The following is a 23513-nucleotide window of genomic DNA, read 5'->3' as shown; positions in this document are numbered from 1 at the left end:
TGTTTTAAAATTTACCATGTTTTCAAATAATTTCATCAGAGCTAGTGCAGCATTTACCATCTCTGTATTTCACATGAGAAAATCTAGGCACTGAGACGAGTCACTGATATGCTGAGGTTTGTGGGAGTGAACAGGCCCGCCCAGGATTCAGAGAAGCTTTGATTTGCTGTGTTCCTGCTCCCTCGTTATGCTCTGTCTCGGTGTTGCTTCTCTTCCCTCTCAGGCTTTGCCCTCTCAGCGCCTCCCCACAGCAGCAGCCAGGACTCATCCCTGTCAGCTCAGTCACTCCTCCTCCTCATCACACAGCAGAGAGGCCTGAGCTAGAAATCCGGTTCTAAGCCACATTTGCCTGAGTAGGATCATATCAATCTCTTCGTGATATTTTCCAGGTTGCGGTCTGGTCTCTAATAGGGCATCTCAAACTCACCAAGGCTTATGTCTCCTATGCTTCTTATCCTAGTACATATTTTCTAGTACTGACTCATCAGAACAGTGATTAGAGTGCAGAGTTAAATCCCCATAAATCCACTCACTTCTTGATCAAATATTTTAACATATGTACTGCATGTTTTTATGCTTATTTATGTTTAGTCACAAAGCATTGTATTAGACATACTGCATACAATATTATATTCAAATCTGGGATTAGAAAAATACACCTAATAATTTTTTCAAACTACAAGTTCTTTTCTCGTGGAACAGCCTTCACATCTTATTTCAAAATAAGTGATGAGTTTGCTGTTGGTTTTGATTGTGGTATATGGGTGATGACAGTATGAGAGGAGAGTCATGGTACCTTAGACCTCCAGTGGAGTGGTGTGTTCCAGGGTTCCTAAAGCTGTGGCTGTCTTTACTCCCTCGATTCGGTTGCCTCCCCTCCAGTTCGGGATGTGGGCATGAATTCTCCAGTTCTGGTCTTCCCCAGCTCCTCTTCTGCGGCTCCTGGCCCAGAGACCACAACCTTCAGTAGGACGAATGGTAAAGAGGGCAACCACAGGACTCAGGGTCTGATGACGGAAAGTTATTAGTACAAGTAACTTTTGGTTCTCTGTATACACATTATCTGAATTTAGAGATTTTTCTCTGCATGTCCCAAAGCCTTTAGCCCTGCCATTCCACCTCCTGTGGCTGCCTTTTTTGTCACTACTCTTCCTCCTATGGTTTTCCTATTGCTCTGGCATTGCTTCACTGTACTGGAACCTCTTCCTTCTTGAAAGTGCTCTCTGTATCCAGCTTAATTTCCTTGTCTGTGTCTTCTCAACCCCCAAATTAAAAAAAGAAATATTAATCTCTGTCCTGAATGTTTGTCAGTAAGGATAAAATTTACCTCCTGGCGATTTTATGATTATGAGATGCTGAGAGAAAGACTATAATAATGTAGAACCCAGAATATGTATGGACTTCACAGGTGTGCTTTCCAGAACTGTTGATCTTGTTTCTGACCTCTTTTACTATTTGATGTTCCTTTTGGATTGAACTGAGGGTGACTATGAATAACAGTGGGTTCTTTGTTGTTGTGGTTTTATTCTTCAGAGCTGGGTTTGGATGCTTCTCCAGTAACGAAGAAGCCTCCCAAGCTGGAGGGTGATGCTACTGATGGCTCCTTTACCAATAAGCATGGCCGCCTCGTCATCAGCCACATTGATGACTATAGTGCCCTAAGAGAGCAGACTGGGGAAGGCAGACTGCTGGTCAGGAAGATAGCATCACTTGTGAGACCGGCCTGCAGCTTCTCTGGTCTTGAAGCCCCAGGCATAGAGGTAATGCCATTTTAGCTCTTAGGTGCACCTTTTCCTTAAGCCCTTTCTTCTTTTGATTTTAGCTCCTTCTCCCACTATCTTTTTTCCTGCTGCATATCTCTCACCAGCTGAGGATGTATCTTCCATTTCCATCCAGCAAGGCCTTCTGTCTTCACCAGCTTGTTTCACGACAAGCTCTGTTCTGTTCCAGATGTAGCTGACTCTGTATTTCCCTGAGAACCACAGAAAAGCATGTGCAGCACTGCCATCCTCATCAGCAGAGCATGTTAAGCATCAGCATCCTTGCAGTGCTGTTTGGTAGCTTATTATCTGCTAAAGTCACACTGGGATGTGATCATTTGTGGGCAGGATAAAATCACTTCATCAGTTGCCTGGGAATTGAGAATATTCATCCATATGGGTCAGATGTGTGGAAGGGGTGAGGAGAGTGGCAGCCTTGGACTTCTCCGCTCAGACCGAGCAGGAGAGGCGAGCAGGCCACAAGGCTTCTCAGAGTCTTTCCCCAGGGCAGACCTAGGTACCAGCCGCTGTGCAGTCTGAGCTCCAGGAGCCCCGACACGTGAGAGGGAGGCCCACACCTGAGTCAACAAATGCAACAAGGGGCTCCAGGCACAGTGCTGGCAGTGCCGTGGGTGTGACGGAGTGAACCCAGAAGTGGCGATCATCCCAGAAGGAAGGTGACAGGCTCATGGGGGTTAGGGCGCCACTGGGGGATGTGCAGTTCTCTGGGGAGGAGAACATGCCAGGTAAAGGGAGCAGTTCTCAGTCCTTTGAGCTACAAATGGTGCAGCCCAATTGAAGCATAAGGCCTGATTTAGGGAAGGACAGTGGGGATGGGGGTACAGTGCAAAAATAGAGACCTTAGAACTCCAGAGCACGAAGTAGGACTAAAAGCTAAAAAGTGTGGAATCAAATGAATTCTTCCAAAGTGGGAGGCCCTTGCTGAGTCAGAGAACATTGGATTCCAGGTTAGAAAATAGTCTCACAGGTTCAAGCAAGCCTGTGGCCATACCTTGCTCACAAAGGAAGCCGAGGCCTGTGCTCTATGGCTCTAGGATGCGCATGTCTTCCGCCCCCTTTCCCAGGTGCTGGGCAGCGAAGGCATCCAGGAGCTGAGGAGCAGCGCCACCGCCCTGCACCACCGGCTGGAGGAGTCGGCCTCCCTCCTCACCATGTTCTGGCAAGCAGCCTTGCCAAGCTCCCCTGGTCCTGCGCTTGTGGACAAAGTGGTAAGAAGCCAGCATCCTCTACCGGTTCTGCCCCCTAACTAGCCTTCTAACTCCTCGGCCTGCAGAGCCTGAAGATCAGGAGCCAAATGGGCAGTTGGGAGAAGGGGACATGAGGCGTGTGTCCCTGGAGGGAGACCTCTCCTCCGTGGTGAGCGCTCTCTATGCAGGTCTGAAAACATCCCTCTCCTCACAGCCTGAGCCCCAGGATAAGGAGCCAAACAGGAGAAGAAAAGAACACAGAGGAGGCAGAGACATGAGAACCCTGGTAACCCACAAATGTTCCATCCCTTTAACTTTCTGAAGTTCAGCTGAGCTGCGTTCAGGGCCATTTAAAACATCAACGCCTCCTTTTCCATCCTGAGCCCACTCCCACTCACCCCCAGGTCCACACAGGCAGACAGGATCACAGAATGTCACCAGGGGTGGACCAGCCCTTTTTGTCCACCCACTGAAATCCCAGAACAATTTCCACTTAAACCTGTGTCTCTGGGTCAAGCCTGAGGAGAGTCAGCCTCCCCCAGGCGCTTTCAGATCTCAGGCCACTCTGGTTGATGATCTTGGGTTAGGTAGATTTCAAAATCCCTCCTAGGCTTCTCACTCCAGACTAGTATCAATGATAACTTTAAGGGATCCAACTTTGCTAATTCCAAGTAGGAAGTATTTTGCCATCCTGAAGTTGGCAGATATATTTACAGACTTGTAGACTGTCTCAGGCCAGCCCTGTCTCCCCAGGCATAATATTCCTAATGACCAAGTTTTGATGCCCAAGTGATATAGCTATGTCAGCACTAAATCAGAGCTCTTACAGCTGGGAGTTTCAGTGTGGCCTGGACTCAGGTTCTCTGCAGCAGTTGGAGTGTGGCCTGTGCTCCTTTGCACAGGAGCTTCCAGGTCCTCAGGGTTCCCACCTCTTGGCCCATCCTGAGCCATCACCTGCTGGAGGGTTTTAGAGGCAGGGAAATCTGGTCCAGAAATACTTGAGAAGATTGTAGAATCCTGTTTGGGGTGTAAAGAGCCACAAATCACAGGGTGCTTTAGGCCTTCTGACCACTGACAGAACACCTATGTTTCTTCCCAGGGAGAGTCCCTGAAAAAGGAGCTTCTGGAACTGAGAACCAAACTATCCAAACAGGAGAGTCTCCTTCAGAGTACATCTGAGCGCCTGAAGACCGCCAACCAGCAGAAGGAGAGCATGGAGCAATTCATCTTCAGCCAGTGTGGGTGCCCTGGGACAGGGAATGGGACAGGAAATTGGGGTTCTTCCAGGCTCCCCACTTGTGCTGTGAATGGACAGTGACCAGAGAGGCTAGGGGATGGGGGAGACTGATGTGACATCCCTGAACCTCCTGTGTCATCAGTAATCATAGAGGCAGAGGAGGAGATGTGAGGGGTGAAGGGGAGCAGGAGACCCCAAGCTGAGTGGCCAGAAAGACAAACTTTAGAACACACACACCCAAGTCAGATGTGGACCCCGCTGGTAATTTCTGCCTTTGGGAACTGTTTTGTTGTTTCAGTGACCAGGACACACGATGTTTTGAAGAAGGCAAGGACTAATTTGGAGGTAAGGAAACCACTGCACCGTTCAGAGCAAACTGTCACCGTCTGTATCAGAATGCACAGGTGCCTCTTGACCTGCGCTGACCTTCCAAGAGGAAATTTCTGGTCCACCTGTGAGAGCACAGGTTCTCAATGAACATCCCTCTAGATTCCATCCCCATCGGTCCTCCCACCCTAATCAGAAACCTGCCCTGACTTCTCAGTTCACTCTCACTTTGTCATCATCTTCTCTCTTGACCCCAATTCTCTCTCCTTTATGCCATGTCAGGACTGGGGAGAAATGCAGTTCAGTTGATTCTCAAGGTCAGAGGACATGTGGGGTCTGCCTCTGAATGAGCTTTCCAGTAAAGGAATCCTGAGGCCAGTCATGGGGTTCCAGGGTTCCTATGTCACTATATAAAAAAATGATGGAAAGATGCCACCTAACAAATTGATTTCACTGCATAATATTGGGCTGAAAGCAGCAATTTGATTTCGACATGTTTTTCTTTAGGAAACAACATAAAAGAAAATCATTGGGTCTTATTGATCTAAAAGAGAACTTGGTAATAAGGAAAAAGATGAAACGTAAAGGGAAAGATTATCCATAAGGCAGGCATTCTCTACATTTATTTAAAACACCAATGCGTTCTCTAGCAGCCACTTTGAAGAAAAATGTGAGGTGTTAGAAATTGCTTCAAAGTAAAAAACTAAGTCTTTTACCTTGGACTTTAAAGCTTTGCCATAATCAGTTGAGCCCATTCCTAGAAATGTTCCTAAATGGTAACCTAAAAAGATGTTGACCCCACAGTGTGAAAATGGGTTGGGCCATAATTTAACCCTGATTTTTTTTTCTTACTAATTTCTGTGCAGAAACAACCCCCCCCCCCTTTCTGTAATAACTCTTGATGATGGAAGAATGTTCTGCAGATGTTGGCACCTGGCATTCTGGAAGGGTCTGAGAGTGGGCTGCGAGGGGACCAGGGTGCGGGACTGAGAAGGATGTGACCGTGAGAGCACAGAGGTAGTCACTGACTTTCACACCCCTGCTCCGCCCCGAGGCCCAGGGTGGGGAGGATGAGGGGTGCACTGGGAAGGACTTGGCACTGCCAGGGCCTTTGCTTTACCTCACTCTGTGAGCGGGGACTAGAGGAGGAATGGGAGAGGATGCCCTGGTGGGAAAGGGGTGGATCCTAAATGAGACTTCATCTCACAGGCTGACCTACCAGCTTTGTGTTTACCTGTGGGCTTGGAGTGATGCTGGCACATGGAGGAGCCTGAGGATAGGTCCCCAGTTATGCTCACTTCCTGAGGTCTCATCATGTACCACTGGCCACTGCTGCCCAGTTCTGTCCTGGAAGAGAGTGGGACTGGGCAGGGTTGGACACCATCCTGCAAAGGAGACATTTTCCCTTGAGAAGCCACCTTTACAAGGGGCTTGTTTTACTTAAGCTGAGTCATGCTTGTTGCTGCTAGGATTTCAAGGTCTTCACTCTGGGCCATTTGTTTAATCTTGGGGTTTTTCCTTCATGAGAATCTCCCTGGAATTTTTGTCTGAAATGCAGTTTCTCGAGCCCTATCCCCACGTTTCTAACATGACCTGTAGTGTCTCTGCTATAGATTTTCTATACTGTGCAGCCAGCACCCAGGGATTGTGGTCTGTCTCCTGTATGATATCACAGTCAATCATCCAAGGTTAGTACCACTTTCTCGATTTTACACGATCCATCCTTCTCCACTATACATGAGATCCATGTGCTCAAAGAGGGCAATGAAATCACCATGTAAAGCAGACTTGGTATTTTGGTGAAGTTGGAATTTGCATCTTGGACTTCTGTCGCCAGGGCTGTGCTTTCATTGTTTTCACATAGACACAGGGCAGGATTGATGGAAATAGGGTAGGGAGTAGAAGACATCAGTAAGAGTTAGTGATTCCTGGTAACTAGTATTGGTCTGCTTGACAAGCATTTACTGAATGTTCTCTGTGGCAGGCTTTGAAGAGGCTCTGGGGAGGCAGGTTGACTAAGGCACAGAGAGTACCTGGCTCTCAAAAATATGGCCTCTAACACAGGAGCGAGATGTTTTAGAGAATCACATCTAATTTTTAAATAAAGACTGTGATGTATTTAATATTCATGCATTCCTTGGTCCCATTGTGTCCACCAAGGTGGGAAACAGTATAAATTTAGGACTATTGGAAAGAGATTGGGCTTCCCTGGTGACTCAGATGGTAAAGGATCCGCCTGCTATGCAGGAGACCTGAGTTCAGTCCCTGGGTCAGGAAGATACCCTGGAGAAAGAAAGGAATGCCAAGTATAAATATAGGACTATTGAAAAGAATTGAAATTCTTTTGGGGAAATGTTCGTCAGGTATTTTTATTTTAAGAAGGGAAATATGTATGTTTGATCAAATGTCCCCTGAAGTTTAGCCACAGGTTCCTGGTGCTTTTGGATACAAAACTTGTGGTCAAGGTTTGTGTGGCAGCTATGCTGCATCAGGGTGTGGGAATTTAGGTGAAATCTCCATCTCTCTCTGGGCCTCAGTGTCCTCATCTGTAAGATAAGGTTATTCAAATTCTCCAAAATCCTTTCCTGCTTAGTTTTTTCTGAGTGCATGAGAGACTAAGATGCATGTTAAGTGTTCCCTGGGATCTGCAGCCAAGACCTGACCTTGGTTCCTTCTCTGTGTGTCTCCTATAGGAGCCTCAACTGGGCCCACACACTGGAAACACAGAAAGGAGAGAGGGGATGGAAGAAAGGAAGCAACAGGTTCAGAGGATGAGAAAACCCAAAGAAAAGCAAGGTAATGGTCGAGGAGCTGTTTGCCAAGGGAGGTGAGCATAAGGACAAGTTGAGTTTGGAAAATTCAGTCGGAAGTGAGGAATGCACAGCATCACCTGAGTTCTCAAGGAGCAACCTGAGCTGAGCAGGAAGGACCAGGAGAGGAGCTTAGTCCACAGTGAGCTTGTGCACCTGCCGAGGACATCCACACGATGGATCCAGTTGGTTTGTACTCTGGGAGCACCAATCACAGGAGGAGGAGGAGGAGGTTTATACTTCTGGGAGCACCAATCCCAGGAGGAGGAGGAGGAGATTTTTACTGCAGTGAGCACCAATCCCAGGAGGAGGATGAGGTTTATACTGCTGGGAGCACCAATCCCAGGAGGAGGATGAGGTTTATACTGCTGGGAGCACCAATCCCAGGAGGAGGATGAGGTTTATACTGCTGGGAATACCAATCCAGGAGGAGGAGGAGGAGATTTTTACTGCTGTGAGCACCAATCCCAGGAGGAGGATGAGGTATAAACTGCTGGGAGCACCAATCCCAGGAGGAGGAGGAGGTTTATACTGCTGGGAACACCGATCCCAGGAGGAGGACGATGGGACCTTGAGGCTCTGCCCTAGACCCCCAGCCTGCAACTTGGAAGTGCCCACACGTGGATGTCCTCCAAGTAAGTGTGCCATAAGGTGCATAAATGGTGTTTGGAGAAGAATTAGAGATCTTCATTCTTATCAGGGGCCAGGAGAATGGGGCTCATTTCTGAAGCAGAGATGGGAATCATATTCTTCTGCATTTACAATTTTGAGGTTTTACACACATCATCTCTTAACTATGTGTTGAGTGCTTAATTTGCAGACAAGAAAGAGTATGTATACTGTTCCATTTTATAAATTTGTTAAAAAGGCAAATTCATCTAAACTGGCAGTGGCTGCTTGGGGTTAAGAGTTGAGGGAGTGATGGACTGCAAAGGGGAACAAGGAAAGTTGTGACCGATGGAAACACCCTGCATCTTGATTGTGGCTGTGGCTTCCATAGTGTGTACATCTATCAAAATGCATTTAGTTGCATATTTTTAAATGGTGCAGTCAAGAGGATTCATATAAAATTCTACCACATTGCTCCATACCAGCAGTGTTAGGAAATGAAATTCAATAAAACATAATAGAGACAAACATCCATGATCATTTAATGCTTAAGAATACAGATACTGACGACTCCTGAAAACTATTGCTGAGAGAAATTAAAGAAGACATACATAAATAGAATATACGTTATAGTCATAGATTGGAAGACAATATTTTTAGAATGTCAAATCCTTGTTATTCTGAATGGTATTGCAGCTGGCATTTAGGGGGAGGTATATTTTTCAGGCTAATTATAACATGTAAGTGGAAATCAAAGTATCTCAGTTAGCCAAGACACACTGAAGGAGAATTGAAGCTAGAGGATTTACTCTACTAGATTTCAAAACTCAGGTTAAAACTACAGCAATTAAGACACTATATTGGTGTAAGTAAACAGAACACAAACTGCTGAAGGAAAGAGGGAAGAGTAACAAAGTTACCCACACCCATACTCAGTTTCTTAATAAGTCACCAATATGCATCACGGGGTGTTTTGCAGACTGTTCTGCAAAATATCTGTTCTGAAAAACAGTATCAAGTGAGAGATTATTAATACATTTGGGAAGCTTTTAGTAGAAATGCAGTATAGGTGAAGGAAACAGCTACTTGGAAGAATCTGAGACAAGAGGGAACTGGAAAATGTGGGATGGGGTTTCGGAGTAGAAGGGACCTTACCCGGATGTGGCTCCAGGACTTACAGCAAGGGGGTCTCGGCCCATTAGAGACCTTCTGTGTGCCTCAGTTTCTTCATCTGCAAAGCAGCAGAGAGTTATCTTTTCGGCACCAGTCAATTTTGAACACTAGAAGTACCATAAATGAAATAATCATCCACTCGAATCATGAGGGAGGTCAGTGAAACCAGCGGGTAAAGCTAAGTGCACACCTGAGCACCTTTAACAAAGAGACTCCAGGTCCCACCTCAACTCACTGAGTCACACTTCCTACGGGGGAGGGCTGTGCATTTGTTTGGGACTAACTCTCCCAGGTGATTCTTAACAATGATCAGCTTGGGGACAGAACACGCTGAGCTGTATACCTTTTACCCCAAACACAGAAGTAGGACAGAGCAGAAGAAGAAGGGTGTTTCCACTCCAGTGACTAAAGCAGAGAACTATTGGAAGACTCTCGAATTGAAGGACTAGGCCCATCTGACCCCATTTAACTCTTCTCTAGTTTACAGCGGAGACAAATACCCTGGGGACACACACCTGTGGCACCTGACTATCCACCTTGAGAAAAGTGAGAGCCCTAATTTTAAATTCAAGTCTGGTTTTGAGTGCAGGCTAAATTCACCCCATTTGCTCATTGATGGTTCCAATCTTCTCCAAGCTGCCACTTTCTGAAAAATAACTCGTATTGCTATAAATGCAAACTTCAACAAAGCTATTTGTTACAAAATTTTATAAATATTCAACCTAACAAGAAACCAGAAAGTGAGCAAGAACATTCCATTTCAGGAGAGTTCGGCCCAATAGAGCACAGTCACTGAGAGAAAAGATCCTTGAGTAGAAGGGAAGTGGTCCCTTCCTGTCCTGGGACATCCTGCTAACTTCAGTGGGCTGGGAAAGCAGCTGCCCATTCTAACAGATGGATTCTCAGGGGCGCTAGTGGTGAAGAACCCGCCTGCTAATGTAGGACACACAAGAGACACGGTTTTGATCCCTGGGTCAGGAAGATTCCCTGGAGGAAGAAATGGCAACCCACTCCACTCTTCTTGCCTGGGAAATTCCATGAACAGAGGAGGCTGGAGGGCTAGAGGATCACAAAGAGTCGGACAGGACTCAAGCAGTGTAGCACAGCACACATTCTAACGGACAGGCTGCTTTTGCCTCCAGATGGTGTCAGGTGTCCTGAAACACATAAGCACTCAGGAAGCATTTAGAAGGGCCAAGCCTTCACTTCTGCTATTGCTCAGTGCATAGAAATGGTTTAGTTGAAAAAAGGTAGGGCTCTAGGAATAAAGTCAAGTCACAGAGAAAAAGAGGAGTATGAAATGGGGCCAAGGCAGAATAAAAACAATAGGTTTCTCCTACTGAAAAAATGCAAAACAATAGCTAACTTGCCTTGATAAAGTGTTTTTTTTTATTTTAACTTTGGCCTAATAAATTATTTTATGTACCTCTACTACAGTGGTGTTACCTTGAATGACTACGATGAAAGAAAGTATCATAATATGTGTGAAATGCCTGGCATGGTGTCAGTCAATGAACTCTACCTGTTATATACTTCTGGAGCACGGCAAATTTCATCCCTGTTTGACCTCAAGTCAGATATCTTTTGTGAGCTTTTTTGGTTTCATCCCATTTAAAATGAAGAAATTTGACACGTTTTTCTTTCCCCCACAGAATGCCAGGCCCCACAGCAACCGGAAAACAGATTTCCCTAAAGCCTTTGCTGAGTCTCACACACCGAGTATCATGAATCACTGTAGTGGGAGGACCGCGTGGGGTGTGGGGAAGATTAGCTTTCATAAATAGTTGTTCCAGTTTTGCATCTCTTACCTTAACACGAACAAATGCCCAGTGGCCTGTTGTCATCCCCATCTCACCCTCCATCCAGGTAGAGCAACAGCTCAACTGAAGAGACGGATGCTGTACGGGTTCCCCAAGTCTCTGACTCACAAGACCCGGGTAGGACGAGATGCTGAGGAAGTGAGGAGTTGGTTCAGACCATGACTATCCGAGGGCCTGCCTGTCTCTCCTCAAACTCAGCTTCTGTGTCGCTGAACACAATGCTTATGTTCCCTTTGGATCATCATGATCCCTGCCCTACGACCTTGAACTTCACCATGCTCTGTTTTTGGAATGTAACCACAGGTCAGTGGCATGAGGAAAACTCCAAGAGATGGATCAAACTGTGTGCCACAAACACTGCTCTGGAACCCTGGTCTGTTCAATACGTGAGTTGAATGAGCACAGAACAATAGGACGAGGCAGTCAAATCTTTCCTAAACAGATAGGCACCCCATGTATTCAGTGGCTCATGGTAAAGAATCAGTCTGCAGTGCAGGAGGCAGAGGAGATGTGGGTTTGATCCCTGGGTCAGGAAGCTCCCCTGGAAGAGGGCATAGCAACCCACTCCAGTATGCTTGCCTGGGGAATCCCCATAGGCAGGGGAGCCTGACGGGCTACAGTCCTGGGATCGCAAAGCGTCAGACAAGAATGAAGTGACTGAGCACAAGCACACCATGTTTTCAAGGACATCCACAGAAACTCTTAGTCAGTTTGACAGCTTGGAAAGAGCTCTTGTGAGGCTCAATGAAATACATAAATGAAAGTATGAAGTGCAGTGTTTAGTAACATTTTAAAAAATCAAATAGAACAACCCAGACCCAGAGGAAGAATTTAGAAGGTAGGGATGTCATATTTAAGTTTATTCTGAAGCTAACATGTTGCCCAGTAAAGAGAAGAAATTGACATAACAACAGGATGCAGCAAAAGAATTCTGAGATGGGACAGAATATATGTTTAAAGATTATTTCATCACTTAGTATTGTCCTCTGATTTTTATCCTACAGTTTTTAGGACACAGACTAAACTGGAGAATACCCACAGAGGAAGTTCATGACAGGCTACAAGTTTGACATCCTTCACTTGTGGAAAAGCCTTAAGATTTGTTTAAAGGGATGAGGTGATATAGTTTTTCTAGTGGTCATGTATGCATGTGAGAGTTGGACTATAAAGAAAGTGAGTGCCGAAGAATTGATGCTTTGGAAATGTGGTATTGGAGAAGACTCTTGAGAGTCCCTTGGATTACAAGAAGATCAAACCAGTCCATCCTAAAGGAAATCAGTCCTGAATATTCATTGGAAGGACTGATGCTGAGGCTGAAACTCCAATACTCTGGCCACCTGAGGGAAAGAACTGACTGACTGGAAAAGACCCTGATGCTGGGAAAGATTGAAGGTGGGAGGAGAAGGGGATGACAGAAGATGAAATGGTTGGATGGCATCCCCAACTCAGTGGACTTGAGTTTGAGTGGACTCCAGGAGTCGGTGATGGACAGGGAGGCCTGGTGTGCTGCAGTCCATGGGGTTGCAAAGAGTCGGACATGACTGAGCGACTGAAATGTACTGAACTGAGGTGACTTTATGACAGCCTGACACAAATTAAGACCTGCTGGCCAAGTATTTCTCCCTCGAATCTTTTTATACACAGAAGAATGAACAATGGGAACTCAGCTTAGATAGTTTTGGGAAGTAGATAGGTCAGTGGTATCGGGACGTGTGTAGACAACCTAAGAGTGGCTGCTAAGGGCTTGGGTGCTATCAGCGGTGATGGCCACAAACGGTCAAGGCCTAGGCCTGGAAGGCAGGGGCCCCCAAGATTCCATGAACCCCTCCCCCGACCTGTTCTGTTATGGCAACTCCAGATGGTCACCTAGCACGCTGGGTCCCCCTCCTTCACTCCTGTCTGAGTCTGAGCCGCACACAGCACCTTTGGCTCTGAGCTCTAGCATCGTCAACTTCTTCTTGTAGTAGAGAACCCTCTAGTTGTTCCCAATAGCAAGTCACAAATTCCAGGTTTTGTCATCCCTCAGTGCTGATTAAAGCGACGTGATTTTGCTTGTCTTTAATCCCCCATATACTGGGTGTCTCCTCCCCACCCCTGGCTTCTACCCCTTCTACCACATGTCACCATGGCAGTATGTCTTCCCTCTTTATCGGATCTGAGGGCAGAACGTACCCTCACGGAAGTCAGCCAGGAGCTTTTGTTGGAGCTGGCAAAGTACAAGCAGGACTTCAGAGACGTCAAAGAGAAACTCCTCATATCCGAAGCTACTGTTTACTCCCTGGCCAACCAGCTGCAGAAAAACAGTAAGTTTTTTGGGGTCATGGTCACCCAAGCAATGAATGATCACTGTCTTTCCTCTAAGAAACTATAAGTCTCCAGGATTGGACTCCTTTTCCCTTTGTCGTTTTGAATTCCATTCTGACGACAAGCCAGGAAAGGTAGTAGTGGCTCTTTTGCCTTCAGTTTCCTGAGGCTGAGAAAACTGAGGCACAAGGAGTGGAGGCACTTTTCCAAGTTTTTAGGGATGTGTAAGGTGAGACTAGAGTTAAAATTCCAGACAGTGAATCCTGGTGCAGGCACAGGAGTTCCTGTGTCTCTTGGGTGCAAACTAAGCTGTGTTGACTGGAATCTTTTCTGTTCTGTATCTGATCCTGCATGCCTCTTGGCTAAACCTCTGGGACTAATGAACTCCCTCAGTTTGAGGTTCCCTGAGGTTCCGTTGGCAAAGCCCTGTGCTAGTTTTACTGGGGTAACGTGTGGTTAGATACTGTGAGAAGCAGGGAATGTGATTTAAAGGAGCTTAAGGATGAGTCTGCTTCTCATTGAAACCATGGTCTCTGGGATGCCATCAAGACAGAGGCTCCCTGGTGAGAAGGAAGCCGTGCTTTCTGAGTGAGCAGGTTCTCCTTCCTGAGTCCAAGAAAGCCATTTGACACTCTGTGGCAATAATGAAGGTGTTTCTGGTGAAATCAGACAATCTTCACTTTCCCCTCTCTCCCCACTTGAGCTGGTGAAACTTCAGTGATACAGGTTGACCAGTAGTCCGGGGAGCCCTGAGTCTGTGCCATAAGAGGTGTGACCAACATGAGGATGATGCTAAGTGGGAGAGAGAACCAGCCCCAGTAAAAACCCAGGCAGAGTGTGAGGAGCCCTTTGCACGCGTAGGCAGCCTGGCAGTTGGAATCATTTTGCCTGTTCAGTGAGAGGGGCCTGGAGTAAGGAAAGAAGTCATGACCAGGGTACATGCATAACAAGGGGATGAGAGGAATCTTGACCACTTGTGTCTGTGTCACTTTCCTACAGTCATTTTCAATGAAGCAATGAGGGAGTTAATACAAAATGACTGACACAGAGACAAGTAAGAAGTAAAGCCTACTATTTAAGAAAGTGAAAGGATGAGCTTTGGGGAAAGGAGAAGCTAAGTTTTATTTACACCGCTCCTTATGATAGTAGCAAAACTCTAAGAAAGAAATTGTGAGGCTGGTGAAGAAGAAATGTCTCACCAGCACCCTGGCGTGGAGGTCACCACTGCTGCTGCTACTGCTAAGTCACTTCAGTCGTGTCCGACTCTGTGTGACCCCATAGACGGAAGCCCACCAGGCTCCTCCGTCCCTGGGATTCTCCAGGCAAGAACACTGGAGTGGGTTGCCATTTCCTTCTTCAATGTGTGAAAGTGAAAAGTGAAAGTGAAGTCGCTCAGTCGTGTCCAACCCATAGCGACCCCATGGACTGCAGCCTACGAGGCTCCTCCATCCATGGGATTTTCTAGGCAAGAGTACTGGAGTGGACTCTGGGCCAGGTCTCCTGGGCTCACAAGCCTGTTGGGAACCTTTCTGTGCCTCTGTTTCCTCCTCTGTCTGTCTGTTACTGTAATAGTAACTGTCGTTTGAGTTGTAGTGAATACTGAGTGAATCTGACAAAGCCCTGACGGTCGTGCCTGGCTCAGTGTCAATACACTTGGTTCATAGTTCTACTGTTCCTAATGACACAGGCTTTCTCCGTGTTTGGGCATCTCTCTTGCAGGTCCTTATGGTTTCATGTATTCTATTTCACACTAGTGTGTCCAGCTGAGGTTTATGCCTTGAGACCCTTGTTTGTTACTGAAATGACAGCATGAGAGAAGCAGCAGTCCTGTAGTCCTAGGAGCCTTCCCAACCACACCGGAATCGCCACCCCAGGCCCCTGCTCAGTGTCTCATCTAAGAGGCTGCAGGTCTTGGTTTTGTGGCCCGAGATTCAGGGTCAGTCTCAGGGGGTGTGCATTCTGACTTTGAGAAATGGCAGTTCATCTTGTCTACTTAGGTTCTGTGCCTAGGAGCTTCTCTTTCCTCAGCTCTAAAATGGGGATCCCCTCGGTTCAGTCGCTGGGCAATCAGATGTGGAAATCTCTCCATAGAGAATGGAGAAGGAGTTACAGCCACCACTGAGGTGGCCCATCCTGTTCCCTTGAAGGCAGTGACCACAGCGGCAAGGTCAGCTCTCCCTGAGGCAGTGTGTCTCTTTCCTCAGAGTGTGAAGCATGTAAGGACATCGTTGAATCCGTGCTGGGGGAGAAGCTGATGTTTGAGGTGCAGAGGCCAGCAGAGAAGCTGGCAGAGAAGCCAACGCTGGATGAAAGGCTGAGGTAAGGAGGGCAGGAATGTTCATGGCAGGCACAGGGCACAATATTATAAAAGAGGCGGAGAACACCAATTGGTGAATTGTGGACTCCAGTTATTCTTCAGGAAGTGATTTACCTTGCTTTTAAATAAACAAATGACTTGAATCACATCATGAGATTCGCTGCGTTCAAGTGAACCAGTGGCACTAGCTCATTCACAATGTTGTGCCGTTGGCACCTTATTTGCCTTTAATCACACCCCCCTCCTGACTGACTACATCCTAAAATGCTTTCTTGACCCCGTCATTCTTATGTTCTTTCCAATTCACACCAGCTATGCTTGTCCAAACTCTGTGACTGGCTGTGTGTCATTCACTGGACAGTACTTTGTGTTGCCACATCAGAAATACAGAAAATACTCTGTGGATTTTTTACTGAAATGGGCATGGCCGAGTGAGGACCCGAAGAGACATCTTCATGATGCAGATTTAGGAAGCCACTGATGCATGCGTGTAACTCGATAGTGTCTGGCTCTTTATGACCCCATGGACTATACCCCACCAGGCTCCCCTGTCCATGAAGTTTCCAGGCAAGAAGACTGGAATGAGTTGCCATTTCCTTCTCCAGGGAATGTTCCCGACTCAGGGATCAAACCTGCATCTCTGGTGTTTTCTGAATTGTCAGTCAGGTTCCTTACCAGCTGAGCCACCAGGGAAGACATTAGGTTATCTTCATAGAAAGACAAGATGACTGGAATGTCACGGAATCTTGCAGGAGTACACTCTGATGCAGAGGAAACCTTTGTTTACCTTCTTTCTCTTTGACAAAGGCCAGTCATCAGATATGGAGTAGGAAATGGCAACCCACTCCAGTATTCTTGGCAAGATGACCCGATGGGCAGAGGAGACTGGTGCAGTCCATTGGGTCACAAGAATCGGACCCGACTGAGTGACTGAGCCGGTTATCAGATATGTGCCAGAATTCTGTTTCGAGGTCTCCTTGGGGATGTTCTCACTGAAATCCCTGTCTTTCATCTAACTCTTTGCCTTTTACAATTGTGTCTTCTTTTCCACCTAGGACGTGTGTTGTCCTAATTCGAAGTCAGGCACGAGAGCTGACCCAGTTACGGCAGACACTACGGGATGGGAAAGATGACTCTGTCCTGCTCAAGCAGCGCCTCAAGGACCTCCTCACCCACAATGACCTGGACAACCACCAGGGAAAGGGCTTCCGAGAGAGCCTGTCTGAGGGATACCGACTGGCAGAGCGCCTTGCCTGCAAGTTCAGCCCAGGTGAGGGGGCCACAGGCCCTGATAGCACTGATCCTCTCCTAGGTCCCCAGTAGATAAGATGAACCCCTCCACTAGGAATGTTTATCAGCTTTCCTGTTTCATGTCCTATGTGGGGCTATGTAGGAGCAGGATTGTCTAAGAGGACAGAGGAGAAATGCACAGGGTGGAGGTCACTGTATCCCAATGGTCTGCTTCCTCCCTGATGGACCATGGCCACTGGGGCAGGAGGCAACATCCAGCCAGCATTAAAGCCCAGAATGGAGGAGGTGACAGGAGGCAGCTTGTGAGAGTGAAAAGAGCCCTAGATGAAGCTTGGAAGTTCCCAGGTTCCAGGCTGAGTGCTGTGTGTTTAACTATGTGAGAATGATTGATTTTTGTCATGTTAGTAACTGTTTTCTCATCTGTAAAATGGATGAATAATCTGTTGATGGTAGCTATAATGATTAAATTTGGGAATATTTACAAATATACTGCAGAAAAAAGAAAACCGTTCACTTTGTCGTGTTGGTTTCGGTACTTGATAGAGTTGGACTTGGTGCTGGGAAAATGATTTAAACTGGAGCACTCACTTTCCATGGAGAGACTTTCCCAGAGATTCCCCTTGAAGAGCCAGGATGTTCCCAGATGGAGGGATGTGGGACGTGGTTGTTCTGCTTAGAGAAAGGAGGGCACCTTGTGAGACCTGAGAAGGTTTATGGAGGCTGTGTCTTTGGCGGAATTTGTGGCAGGATGGACGATACATTTGCAGGAGTGGAGATGGAAGGTGGACAATGTGAGGTGATATAAGGAAGAAAAGACAGTTCAAATGTTTGCGCAATTTCAAGCAGAAGGTGTCCTGAGGATGATCTACCAGTTTAGAAAGAGACTGCCTGTTGGATCAGAAATCTATGCTTGAGCAGTTTTTTAAAGACAATACATTAAAACTTCCGTACAGTATTAAATCACACATAGATATTTATGCCTCTGTGACCATATGAGTCCCTGTGTTTGCAGTGGGAGAAGTGACTAGAGGCTGACTGGATATTTTTGATTTTGTTTGCAGAAATTTATGAAGATGAAGACGATGAACAAGCACAAGAAACACTAACCCTCAGGTAACAATTCACTATCCATTCAGCTCAGTCCCTCAGTCATGTCCGACTGTTTGTGACCCCATGGACTGCAGCACACCAGGCCTCCCTGTCCGTCACCAACTCCCAGAGTTTACTCAAACTCATGTCCATTGAGTCGGTGATACTATCCAACCATCTCATCCCCTTCTCCAGCCTTCAGTCTTTCACAGCATCAGGGTCTTTTCCAATGAGTCAGATGTTCGCATCAGATGGCCAAAGTATTGGAGTTTCAGCCTCAACACCAGTCCTTCCAGTGAATATTCAGGACTGATTCCCTTTGGGATGGACTGGTTGGATCTCCTTGCAGTCCAAGGGACTCTCAAGGGTCTTCTCCAACACCACAGTTCAAAAGTATCAGTTCCTTGGCATTCAGATCTCTTTATAGTCCAACCTCCACATCCATACATGACTACTGGAAAAACCATAGCCTTGACAACATGGACCTTTGTTGGCAAAGTATACTGTCTAGGTTTGTCATAACTTTTCTTCCAAGGAGTAAGCATCTTTTAATTTCATGGCTGCAATCACCATCTGCAGTGATTTTGGAGCCCTCCAAAAGAAGTCTGCCAGTGGTTCCACTGTCTCCCAATCTATTTGCCATGAAACGAAGGGACCAGATGCCATGGTCTTAGTTTTCTGAATGTTGAGCTTTAGCCAACCTTTTCACTCTCCTCTTTCACGTTCATCAAGAGGTACTTCAGTTCTTCTTTGCTTTCTGCCGTACGGATGGTGTCATCTGCATATCCGAGGTTATTGATATTTCTCTTGGCAATCTTGATTCCAGCTTGTGCTTCATCCAGCCCAGTGTTTCTCATGATGTACTCTGCATGTAAGTTAAATAAACAGGGTGACGATATACAGCCTTGACATACTCCTTTTCCTATTTGGAAATAGTCTGTTGCTTTATGTCCAGTTCTAACTGTTGCTTCCTGACCTGCATACAGATTTCTCAAGAGGCAGGTCATGTCTGGTATTCCCATCTCTTTCAAAATTTTCCAGTCTGTGGTGATGCACACAGTCAAAGGCATAGTCCGTAACGCATAAGTAGATGTTTTTCTGGAACTCTCTTGTGTTTTTGATGATCCAACGGATGTTGGCAATTTGATTCCTGGTTCCTTTGCCTTTTCTAATCCCAGCTTGCACATCTGGAAGTTCATGGTTCACATATTATTGCAGCCTGGCTAGGAGATTTTTGAGCATTTCTTTACTAGCATGTGAAATGAGTGCAATTGCGCAGTAGTTTGAGCATTCTCTGGCATTGCCTTTCTTTGGGATTGGAATGAAAAATGACCTTTTCCAGTCCTGTGGCCACTGCTGAGTTTTCCAAATTTGCTGGCATATTGAGTGCAGCACTTTCACAGCGTTATCTTTTAGGATTTGAAATAGCTCAACAGGAATCCCATCACCTCCACCAGTTTTGTTTGTAGTGATGCTTCCTAAGGCCCAGTTGACTTCACATTCCAGGATGTCTGGCTCTAGGTGAGTGAATACACAGTCGTGGTTATCTGGATCGTGAAAATCATTTTTGTATAGTTCCTCTCTGTGTATTGTTGCCACCTCTTCTTAATATCTTCTGCTTCTGTTAGGTCCATACCATTTCTGTCCGTTATCGAGCCCATCTTTGCATGAAATATTCCCTTGGTATCTCTCATATTCTTGAAGAGATCTCCAGTCTTTCCCATTCTATTGTTTTCCTCCATTTCTTTGCTTTGATCACTGAGGAAGGCTTTCTTATCTCTCCTTGCTGTTCTTTGGAACTCTGCATTCAAATGGGTATATCTCTTCTTTTCTCCTTTGCTTTTCGCTTCTCTTCTTTTCACAGCAATTTGTAATACCTCCTCAGAGAGCCATTTTGCTTCTTTTGCATTTCTTTTTCTTGGGGATAGTATTGATCCTTGTCTCCTGTACAATGTCACAAACCTCCATCCATAGTTCATCAGGCACTCGATCAGATCTAGTCCCTTAAACCTATTTCTCACCTCCACTGTATAATCATAAGGGATATGATTTGGGTCATACCTGAATGGTCTAGTGGTTTTCCCTACTTGCTTCAATTTAAGTCTGAATTTGGCAATAAGGGCGTCATGATCTGAGCCACAGTCAGCTGCCGGTCTTCTTTTTGCTGACTATATAGAACTTCTCCTGTTCTGGCTGCAAAGAGTATCATCGATCTGATTTTGGTGTCGAGCATCTGCTGATGTCCATGTGTAGAGTCTTCACTTGAGTTGTTGAAAGAGGGTGTTGCTATGACCAGTGCATTCTCTTGGCAAAACTCTGTTAGCCTTTGCCCTGTACTCCAAGGTCAAATTTACCTGTTACTCCAGGTGTTTCTTGACTTCCTACTTTTGCATTCCAGTCCCCTATAATGAAAAGGACATATTTTATGGGTTTTAGTTCTAGAAGGTCTTGTAGGTCTTCATAGAACCGTTCTACTTCAGCTTCTTGAGCATTATTGACCGGGGCATAGACTTGGATTACCGTGATATTGAATCATTTTCCTTGGAAATGAACAGAGATCATTCTGTCATTTTTGAGCTTGCATCCAAGTACTGCATTTCGGACTCTTTTGTTAACTATGATGGCTACTTCATTTCTTCTAAGGGATTCTTGCCCACAGTAGTAGATATAATAATCATCTGAATTAAATTCATCCATGCCAGTCCATTTTAGGTCTCTGATTCCTAAAATGTTGACGTTCACTCTTGCCATCTCCTGTTTGACCACTTCCAATGTGTCTTGAATCATGGACCTAACATTCCAGGTTCCTATGCAGTATTGTTCTTTACAGCATCGGACCTTGCTTCTAGCATCAGTCACATCCACAGCTGGGTTGTTGTTTTTGCTTTGGCTCATCTCTTCATACTTTCTGGAGTGATTTCTCCACTGATCTCCAGGAGCATATTGGGCACCTACCCACCCGGGGAGTTCATCTTTCAGTGTCCTATCTTTTTGCCTTTGCATATTGTTCATGGGGTTCTCAAGGCAAGAATACTGAAGTGGTCTGCCATTCCCTTCTCCAGTGGAACACATTTTGTCACAACTCTCCACCATAACCCGACACAGCGTGGTTCATAGTTTCATTGAGTTAGACAATGCTGTTTTCCATGTGATTAGATTGGTTAGTTTTCTGTGATTGTGGTTTTCAGGCTGTCTATCAGGAGCTGGTAATGTGTAGGGAAAATATGGACAGGGTCACAAAAGAACACTAAGTAACTCAAGAGAGTGACATGCCAGATGTAAGTATAAGCACAACTGCACATGGTATTAATTTACTTCACTCAACCCACATGGAAATGAACCTGTAACTTGAGTCTGTTGTCTTTCTGGCTACTTGTATGTATGACCCAAGGTGAATGCACACCCTTAGGATTTCCTATACACAAAGAGAGCCTCTGTTCTCTTCTAAAGTAAGTCCAAGTGAGATAAATATCTATTTCTACACAGTTGTTTTGGATACTTGGAAGGAAGGTAAGTAGCAAAGGAATGAGTAGAGAAGCAACTAGAAAAATTAAACCCCAGGACAACTGTCCCTCCAAAAATTGGTTGTCTGTGACAATAGTAAGTGAAAGAGGCCTTGGAGGCCTTTCAATTACTAAAGAGAAGGTAGAGGATCTCAGAGAGTTTATAAAGCTTTAATATCTGTATTCACTTCACTGTGCATGCTCACTTGCTCAGTCATCGCTGAATCTTTGTGACCCCCACGGACTGCAGTATACCAGGCTCCTCTGTCCATGGCATTTTCCCACCAAGAATCCTGGAGTGGGTTGCCATTTCCTTCTCCAAGGGCTCTTCCTGGCCCACGGACGAAGCCGCATGTCCTGCATGGGCAGGCAGATCCTTTACCACTGAGCCACTGGGGAAGCCCTTATTCACTTGCCTACTTTGTCTTAAATTCAACATGACTTAGGACCCAGTGGAAGCACTTGTGGAAGTTCCTTTGTGCTTCCTGTTCCTGAAAGGACCCTCCTGGGATGGTTGAGTCTCCTTCCTCATCAGAGGTTTGTGGCCGGTGTGTAGGGTACCTGCTTCTCCGCCTCTCCCATCCCCAGACAGACAGACACACTTCACTTCATATAAGAGAGGATAGTTCCTTCTCTCTTTAAGGGGCCTGCTCTTTTACCCTCTGTGACCACGCCCCATGCCTCCTGTCAAAACCAGCCAGAATGGCTTGCAGTCAGATCTTCTTCACTTAATTTTCTGTCATTCCTTTCCCATCTGGCACAGCGTGGAGCTGCAGGAGGTTGAAAAGAAAGACGTGCCTGAAGAATGCAAGGATGAATGTGTTTTGATGCCTTCAGTTCTCCAAGGAAGTTCTGACAGCCACCAGCCTTACAGTAATGACAAACTTAAATTTAATGAACTGGAAGTAGACCTTGGTCCGGATGGAGCCTGTGGTTGCTCTTATGCTCAAGAAGATGAAATGCCAACCAATATCTCAGGTAACCCCTGTATTATTTGTCCTCACATGCTCTGTAGACCAAGGAAGGTCATCTCTGAGGACAGGTTGCATAGACACATCTTCGTTGCAACCAGGGACAAGGGTCTGTTATGGAACACAGACAACAGGTGGGTCAGGGAGCTTTCATTCTTTTTTTGCTCCAGGCTTGTCTCTGTCACCCTGACCCCAGTGTCAGGCATTCGACCCAAATCACTTGTGACAACGCTCACCCACCTCAGCTGCAAATCCACAGGAGGTGTCTGTCAGAACTAGTGTGGAGCCAGCGTGTTGTTAGCTGCAATGATCTGATTTTTGTAAATGTTGCTGGCCTCTCCAGAAATGATGACAGACTCGCCTCTTTATAAGGAGAGCTGATTTCCAGGTTTTATTTGACCGCTCTCAGCCCCAGTCCCCCTTTTCTCGATGTTGGCAGGTCTTAGCTAACATGCCATCTGAACACCAAGACAGATATACTTGTACCATTGCCTTGCTTGGATGTTTCCATGAAGCAAGGCTGGGCTCTGGCAGTTCCTCCAGCCTTGAATGGCACCAAAGATTCTTTTTGATTTGAAGGTTAATACAATTCACTGGGCTTCCCTGGTGGCTCAGATGGTAAAGAATCTGCCCGCAATGCAGGAGACCCAGGTTCAATCCCTGAATCATGAAGATCCTCTGGAGAAGAGAATGGCACACACTCTAGTATTCTTGTGTGGAGAATTCCATGGACAGAGGACCCTGGTGGGCTGTAGTCCATATGGTCACAAGGAGACAGACACTACTGAGTGGCTAACCCTTTCACAATTCACCCATCACTCTAGTCTCAAGTATAAATTCCTCTAAACCATCAACAACCACGTAATCTGATGGGATTAAGCAGTACTATAGAAATAATTCTAGAACATAACAGCTCATTTTCTAGCATCTCTAGTAAATACATTTTTACTGCTTATACAGACTCAGAACAAAGGATGTTGGGAGAGATACCACATCAAGCAGCAAATTTCCTCGATGGGTCTGGAAGCAGTCCAGTCTCATTCTCATCAGACTTAAGTGTCCTAGAATATCCTTGCTGAAGACTTATGTTCTTCCAATGAGAATTTTAATGTCCTTGTTGTACATGTATTTACT

At 46.0% G+C, this 23513-nt stretch overlaps 1 protein-coding gene across 17 annotated transcripts in view; it reads left to right on the top strand.

The window, feature by feature from the left end:
* The window catches only part of LOC129535564 (NBPF family member NBPF4-like), a 203223-nt gene that overhangs the window by 163688 nt on the left and 16022 nt on the right, over window positions 1–23513 (top strand). For 4 of the 17 annotated variants that reach the window (XM_088835678.1, XM_088835679.1, XM_088835677.1 and 1 more), the window contains 10 exons: window positions 1534–1760; window positions 2846–2989; window positions 4068–4206; window positions 4504–4550; window positions 5399–6220; window positions 7226–13247; window positions 15453–15567; window positions 16621–16835; window positions 17878–17929; window positions 22172–22386. In XM_088835678.1, coding sequence (XP_088691804.1) covers window positions 13070–13247; window positions 15453–15567; window positions 16621–16835; window positions 17878–17929; window positions 22172–22386 — 775 coding nt within the window. In that variant the 5' untranslated portion in view covers window positions 1534–1760; window positions 2846–2989; window positions 4068–4206; ... (1 more) ...; window positions 5399–6220; window positions 7226–13069. Of the gene's footprint in view, window positions 1–41; window positions 979–1533; window positions 2438–2845; window positions 2990–3182; window positions 3255–4067; window positions 4207–4503; window positions 4551–5398; window positions 6221–7225; window positions 13248–15339; window positions 15568–16620; window positions 16836–17877; window positions 17930–22171; window positions 22387–23513 lie in introns of those variants that run through there. The other 13 variants (XM_088835688.1, XM_088835687.1, XM_088835685.1 and 10 more) reach the window with 13 other exon arrangements.

The sequence above is a fragment of the Moschus berezovskii genome, chromosome 4 (genome assembly GCF_049115385.1).
Source record: "Moschus berezovskii isolate FMDL1 chromosome 4, NW_MosBer_1.0, whole genome shotgun sequence".
Taxonomy (NCBI): Eukaryota; Metazoa; Chordata; class Mammalia; order Artiodactyla; family Moschidae; genus Moschus; species Moschus berezovskii.
This window is presented reverse-complemented; position numbering and strand designations above follow the sequence as displayed.